At 37.4% G+C, this 7,266-nt stretch overlaps 1 protein-coding gene across 1 annotated transcript; it reads right to left on the bottom strand.

Moving 5' to 3' along the window:
- Window positions 1–3,952: 3,952 nt before the first annotated feature.
- LOC135696170 (uncharacterized) lies at window positions 3,953–5,326 on the bottom strand. Its single transcript, XM_065215461.2, has 2 exons — window positions 5,109–5,326; window positions 3,953–4,666 (listed from the first exon to the last, which is right to left on the bottom strand). Exons 1-2 carry the CDS (start codon window positions 5,203–5,205, stop codon window positions 4,026–4,028), a joined length of 738 nt encoding a protein of 245 aa, XP_065071533.2. The 5' UTR covers window positions 5,206–5,326; the 3' UTR covers window positions 3,953–4,025.
- Window positions 5,327–7,266: the final 1,940 nt, after the last annotated feature.

The following is a 7,266-nucleotide window of genomic DNA, read 5'->3' on the forward strand; positions in this document are numbered from 1 at the left end:
TTTGGCGGCAACCATGGTGCCGCCTCGGGTAGTAACTATATCCTTTACCTGTTCCGATATAGAAATTTGACAAAACTATTAGGAATGTCCGTTATTATCATATAAAAACCAAAGTTGAATATTATATACAGAGTTAGATTCACAAAATATATTGCAGAGGTTCGTGAAAGCAACTATATAATTTCAGGCAATCATATTTCAATCAGGTAAATTTGTTATCCCCGACAATATCTATATCGCAAAAATCGGTCTGTCGTGGCGAAAACTCGGTCCCTTCAAAGAACATCCCCCTAAAAAAATTTGCATTTGCGCCCCTGACCATATTCTACAACTGTCTATTTCCTTCACAATTCCACTAACATTTATAACCTGGCGAGGAATCTCTACGTGTAAAAAGCGATTTTCCAAAGTTGTAATCAAATATCTAAAAAAAATTAACAGTATTCAAAAGTTTTAAACCAAGTCCGTTTTCCTTGAAGCAAAGTCCACGACAAGCATTTCAGAATCCAACTTTTTTAAGGATTGAACTGCTTTAGAATTTTAGTTTCTATTTCATCACGAATGTCTCAAGAACGTGAAAAGCTTGTCTATGCAAACCCCAAAACGATGGAAAATTACTAAGCACTGAGGCATTCCTGCGAGCGAGGCGAGCAAGAAATTTTTGCGACGATGCTCTTGAGATTAGCTTAAAATACATTTGAGAATATCTCCCCCCACCGCTACGCTACTGATAAGAAGATAAATACTGATAAAAAATAAATAAAGTAAAATATTGGCGTTAATTTGTCACAACTGACTACCAACAAATGATTTTTAACAAATGAAGCAAAATTTATCAAAGGACACAGAACTATTGGGGGCGTGTCGTACCCCCTACACCCCCCAGCTAAATCCGCCCCTGACCATGTGTTTAGTGTACGTTGATAAATACTTGTTCTTGTCGTTGATAAATACTTGTTCGTGATTACCCCCCACTTTTTTCAAAACATGGTCTACATATTTCGTCTAAAAACGGGTTAAAAAGCACTAGGTAGGGGTAGATCATATTTCCTAAGGAAATTTGATCTGGTACAAAGCACTGAAACGAGGTTATTAGGGCGTGGTATTACTGGCCACGCCCATTACCCTCCCACTTGGCAGTAGCTGGCGCCGCCACTGGTGCCCACAGATACTACCAAGATCAATTTGTGATTAGAAGGATATATTTGTGTATGTTCAAAGTAATGTCATTGGAAATTTCTTATTCAAAGCATCTTAATTGGAAATATTAAGATTTGCTTGAACTTTCAAAAAAAACTTGTGACATGTCTTTTAAATTACGTCATTCTCTGCCAACCAATGTTTTGATTTTTTATATATTCTTTATTTTCCGCTTTTCTTCAGTACGATATCAAAGTTTGGGGCTTTGCATATGATTCATATATCAAACCAGTTTATTTGCTGTAAATGACAATAGCAGCCATAACCTTTAAGCATTTCATGTCATCTTCCGCTCCCATTTTTCTTGTTTTCAAATTAGTAAGTCTTTCTGACCTTTGTTTGATTGTATCAACAGACTTTCCTCCTCTCATTTCTATAATTTCTTTATGCCAGTGGCATCTTTTCATCAATATAGAACTCGACAGTCATCAAAGAATGAACTTTTCTTAAAGAAAAACACCTTGCTATATAGTCCTAGATCAGTACAATATTGTGGTGCAAAAACATGGAACAAAATTCAAGCAAACATCAAGGAATCAACCTCTATCTACAGCTTTCGAGAAAATCTCAGAACAATTTTCTTTGCGAAGAATTCTCAAGATTAGTCACTGGAAAGTGCAGGGGCGGACTGGCTGCAAATTTGGAGCCCGGGCCAATTCGTCGTGAAAGGGCCCCGAAAATAAAAAATCAGTTTACAGGTATCTCCAAAGTTGTTTGCTGCAACACCTTGTTATACTGGCTTAAAACGTTATTGGAATATTGCTATTAAATCTAACTAGTAACCACCAGGGATGTGGGCGTAAGTAAAAGATTTACAAGAGAGATCTACAATCGTTAGTCCAGGTCAGCATCATTTTCCCTGGAACTTTAATTCTGACGTAGGATAAGAGATGAGAGAAAACCATGACATTGCGGGGGGGGGGGATTATTGCTTTCTAGCTGAAGGACTTTTAAAGGGGGGGCCTCAGTGATAAAAAATGGCGAATGGCATTTAGAGGGGTCATTTTTTTCGATCACTGAGGCTCTGGTAACCAGGGTAGAACTTAATGAAATAAGTTATTCAAGAAAATCTTGATATGTAATTTTCCGGTCAAAACATAATAGGGGTTGTTTTTTTTCAATCATTGGTTGAGCAGCCAAGTTAATTTATTGTCTGCGCAGCAGCCAAGACGGTAACATCAGTAACATAGGCAGGGCTGGCGAAACGTTAATGAAAGTGGGGGAAGGGGCGATATGTTTAGATTTTCTAGGGGTTAAATAAAGGCCACCACCATGGTTAGGAATTCTGACCGAATTCAAGAAAAATTTCGGAAATATGACTTTACAGGGATGGCCAGAAAATGCATCTAGAATATTTGCCACATCAAGTTTGTGGAAGGAAGATCCTAGGCAACATATGTAAGCTTTCATTTACAATAATTTCCCATCCTCTAATAGTTTCCAATTATCAAGCCAAGATCTTCTTCTCAACTTTTAGACCCTGTCTTGCCTATTGGAGATGTTCTCAGTAAGAAACTTTCAAGAGTATCTCTTTTTTTCCTCTTTGGTTTACAATTGGAAAAATTTAAAACTTATTTATTTTTGCAGGCCCGTTGGGGAGCATGGATAGAAATACAGCTTTTTCTATACCTGCCTCACGAAATACTGTCAGGTCAAGCTGCGCTTATAAGATCTTCAAACACAATTTTTGTAAATTATTGGGAGGGGTCATTTCCCTCTGCCTCCAGTGTCTACGGGCCTGTTATTTTGCTTAAGTTCGTCAGGGCAAATCTCGCATGGTTTTTGCCACGTCAGCAAATTTTCGAATAAAAAACTAGCACAGTCAGACCACGCCAGTGGAATTGTGCCAAAATTTTTGCGAAGAATTACACCAAACTTGGTGTAAGTACCGAAATTTTTTATGCCTAAGATCCTTGGCGAATCATTCATGTTTTATAGTGGAGCAAAGTATGGATGTACTGGAGCAAATATTTTGTCAGAGCTGAGGGGGTTGAGCCCTTCTGCTGCTTTGATCTATACTCCCTAATCTATTTGGTTAGCATTAAAATAATGTGCCTTCCTAGAAATTGAGTCACAATTGTCAAAGATTGTCATGTCCTTACCACCATAACCTATGATTAAATGAAAACTGAGGGCCCGAAGAGAAAATTTATCAGATTTGGGAACTTCTAGTTAAGTATTATACTATTGCATTAGGGACAGTGAGACCTAAGCCAAGGATTCTCCTTGCTTACATGGGGCCCCAAATTTCGGAAAATGCTTTTTTAGCACTTAAATGCCGCAAAGTGATCTTTTTATTTATTCTGTATCAATTTTGGGAGGGCCCGGTAGCCCGACCGGCCAGTCCGCCCCTGGGAAAGTGCTCCTGGAATTGGATGGATATTTTATGTATCTTATGTTCCTGGAAGTAATTTAAACCCAAAATTAAATATATCTATTTCCTTCTCTCCACATTTGTTTTAAATCCTCGATATTAAAAAAGATTTAGAGTCTAGAAAAGGGGTGTGCTCTCCTTTATTAGATTATCTATTGAGAGAGCTTCTCCTAAAGAAATTCCTTGCATGCAAGTCTACTTTTTTCTCTTACATCTTTGTTATTGTTTGTTTTTATCTATGTACACTTATTTAGCATATTTTGAAAATGTTTTTACTTTTTGCGGAACTTTCGAATTATAAACGGAACTAGACTGAACTGAAACGTAAAGCAAAATCCAGGGAAAAAAATTAGCATAAAAAGGTCATAAAAGAGCCAATTTTCAAACAAGTAGTATTTTGTATAAAGAATTTGTACAATAAATAAATCAAAAATTGCAACAAATTCCTTAATCAACGTTCAAATTCCATAAGAACATTTGATAGAACCAATTGACCTTCAGCATTGACAGATCCTGTAACAACGTAGTAGCCTGGTTCGAGGATGGACAAACATGGACACTTGGCCATTTCTGCTTTGATTGTGAAAGTTTCTCCTTCTTTGACACTATCAACAGGGCTTTTCACGACATCAAATACTTCAAATTTGATTTTTGCTTGCAGTTTCAATGCTGAAATATTTTCTTCGATGTATTTGACGACCATGACAAAATCGTTGTTCTCTACGGTCTTATTTTCAACAGCTTGATCGTTAATATTGAAGGGCTGGACATCTATACATTCATCACAGTTTTGGCTCTGGCGAACTGGGGATTGGGTTTTGTCGTTATTGTCGATCTTGGGCTGCCTTTCTTCAAGCTTTGCTTTCTTTTCATCGTCGACTTCCATCACTGGGGGGATTGTTGCCTTCTGTTCTGCCGTGACTCTCTTTGCATCAAGTTCAGTTTCATCTATGACAGAGCGTCGTTTTCTGCCAAATGGTATAGAAACTCTGACGCCTACTGAACCGCCGTTGCTTAAACTTCCATGTCCTGTGACAGTAGCTCCATTTCTAAAGGTGTACGTTACACCGCCATTACTGAGACTCCATGGACCTGCGCAAGGAAAGGATATAAAAAATAAGTGTTTATGTACTACGTACTAAAAAGAGAGATCTGAGAATTGATCTTATTTTATTTTAATCTTTTTCTACCATGGTAGATCGTCAGTTGAAAATTATACAAAAATGTGAATCAAGTTATCTTTATTACAATACAGAAAATGCCACATGCAACAAGATTTATAATCTAACGGAAAAGTAAGGAATAAAGATTCTTCATTACCAGAATGTTTTATCATAGATTTCTTGAATGAAGAAAAAACATTTCTAAATTTTGGAAGAGCTTTGGATGAACAATATAATAAAAATTATCTTGAAAATTCTAATAAATGTAACCTGTCCGTATTGAATTTTCTTGCATTCTTCGTTAACAATATCAAAATGTATGTATTTTATCGAAAATCATGACAAAGGAAGAAACAGTAAATTGAACTTACCACCACTTCTCCTTCGCCTTCTGCGACCCCAGCATTGCCCTTCCTCTACCAAAAGAGCAAAAGCAAGTAAAACTACAAACAGAATTGAGATCTTCATCACTCTGCTTTGATTCAACCTCAGAATACTGGTATGTTAGATTCAAAGATGTAGATTTGCAGTTGAAGGCAGAGAAGCAAAACGCCGGTTTTTATATGGTATTATTAGGAACTAATTATTTCGCTTCCGAATGTATTGGTGACGCTGGTGGTCTCACTTGTAACCAAAGAAATTTTTGGGTTCCGTAAGCGTGGAAACGTATATTCCGTTTCAGCCCGTCTAAGCTCTAAGAATTCCTACTTTGTTAACTCAAAATTGAAGGGAACCGGAATCAAATTAGGTTCCGCATCTGATTGAAGTTTACGACGATTTCGCTAAAATCGAACCATATAGATGGGGTGGAGAAACTTTCAGCTAGCTTCGTTATGCAGTTGGTTTGGGAGGTGGAGAATAGATTTGCTGTTCTTTGCGATGCAGGGGCGGTGCTAGAAAAAATTCTTAGATGGATTTCCAGTGTCAGGTTGCCGAGCGTGAGATTTTCGATTAAAAATATAATGAAGGGACATTCTGATGTCGAAAATAGAAGGGACATTCTCCTCGGTTGCTAACTATTGACTCTCTGATTCTTGAACAAATTTCTTACTGTTGCAGACAAAATAGGCACAGGCGCACAAGGCCAGTATTGGGACAGGCTTTCTTTTAGAAAACTTATTTTTTTCCCTTTAATCATTCATCAGAAAAGAAACAATTTTTACTTGGGCAGGTTTTTGCTAGCTTGCAGATTATTGCTCCTGTCGCAATAAACAAGCACACGATAGTTTATAGAGAAATTTTCGAATTTGATGCTTCCAGTTCCCTGGAAAAAGCACCTTACAATACCACTTTACTATTAAAAAAACATCCACAGGCGGAACACTATTTGAGATCGATTTTCTGGAAGTCATTCTTGTCATTAGCGCACCCAACCCGGAAAAATTGTGATGTGGAGTTCGGTTCTTATTGGTATCAGTTTACCAATTAATAGTTGAATTATTAACGTACCAAGGAGCGAATAGGATCAAATCGAAATGAAAATGAAAACAATCAGATATACCATCGACTATCATTGATTTTTTATTCTATACCGTCACCAAATTTGCCTAGTAAGCTCAAAAAATGACGAATCTGCAAAATTAATATCTCCTGGGATTGGGGGTGTCACACAGCCTTTTGATATATGTTATCAACATTCATAAATAAAAAGTAAAGTGAAAACCGCCAGTGACTCCAGTTGTGAAATTCTAGGATTTTGTTCAAAATTTCAATAGTGCGCATACAGGAATGAAATTTTTTGTCAGATATACTGCAAATTTGGTACCAAATGCATTTTTGCGGCATTACAGTATCCTTATTATGATGAGTGTAGAACTAGGAGGTTAGAAGGGACTCTATGAAATTTTTAAGTTCATCTTGTCATTTAATCATTGAAATTTTAACACTGTGAGGGTTGATGTTTTTCCTAACATTGTTTGAGCAGCTAGGTACATTGACTGTATTGAGCGTCAGCTGAGACGAAAGCATCAAATCTATGGGGGGAGAGTGCAAGGAGGAGGGGTCTTTATTGCAAGTGAGCAGGGACGTAAATTGGCAGATATTTTTTGGGGGAGGGGGTAAGGGGCTCAAATTTTCCGACTGAAAAAACGTCAATTCTAATTTTGTATGAGGGCCTAAACTTTAATAGGTTTTTACCAACAAAACCTTATCAATTGTCTCGTAAAAAATTATTCAGCTGTATGATAAAGTTTCTAGATTTCGTAAATTTGGAAGATCGAGCATAAAAGTTAATCTTTCTCCTTCTACGACTTGCCCATTGCTCCACTATCTCATCTAAATTTACGTTGTCCAAAATGTTTTTCTCGCAAGTAAGAATCATGAGGTCGTTTAGTTTTTCACTGGGGCGGCGCCAGACTAAAGAACCATCTTTTGAAAAACGCACTAAAACGCTTCACGAGATTTTATGCCTATTATTTTATGGGGCACTGACTATGCTAGAGGTACGTTTGAAGGGGCCGGCGGGAGGTTGGCGGAGGACTTAGGGATATTCGAAAGAAGTGGCTTCCCACGCTCTTTATTTTCACGACC

Source organism: Rhopilema esculentum, chromosome 14 (genome assembly GCF_057945365.1).
Source record: "Rhopilema esculentum isolate cy_ngs chromosome 14, ASM5794536v1, whole genome shotgun sequence".
Taxonomy (NCBI): domain Eukaryota; kingdom Metazoa; phylum Cnidaria; class Scyphozoa; order Rhizostomeae; family Rhizostomatidae; genus Rhopilema; species Rhopilema esculentum.

Excerpts from the sequence above, each read along its gene's own strand:
- LOC135696170 (XM_065215461.2), bottom strand. The coding sequence starts at position 5,205 with ATGAAGATCTCAATTCTGTTTGTAGTTTTACTTGCTTTTGCTCTTTTG. Across the intron at positions 4,667-5,108 it reads AAGGCGAAGGAGAAGTGGTG|GTCCATGGAGTCTCAGTAAT; the intron begins GTAAGTTCAATT and ends TTCCTTGCGCAG.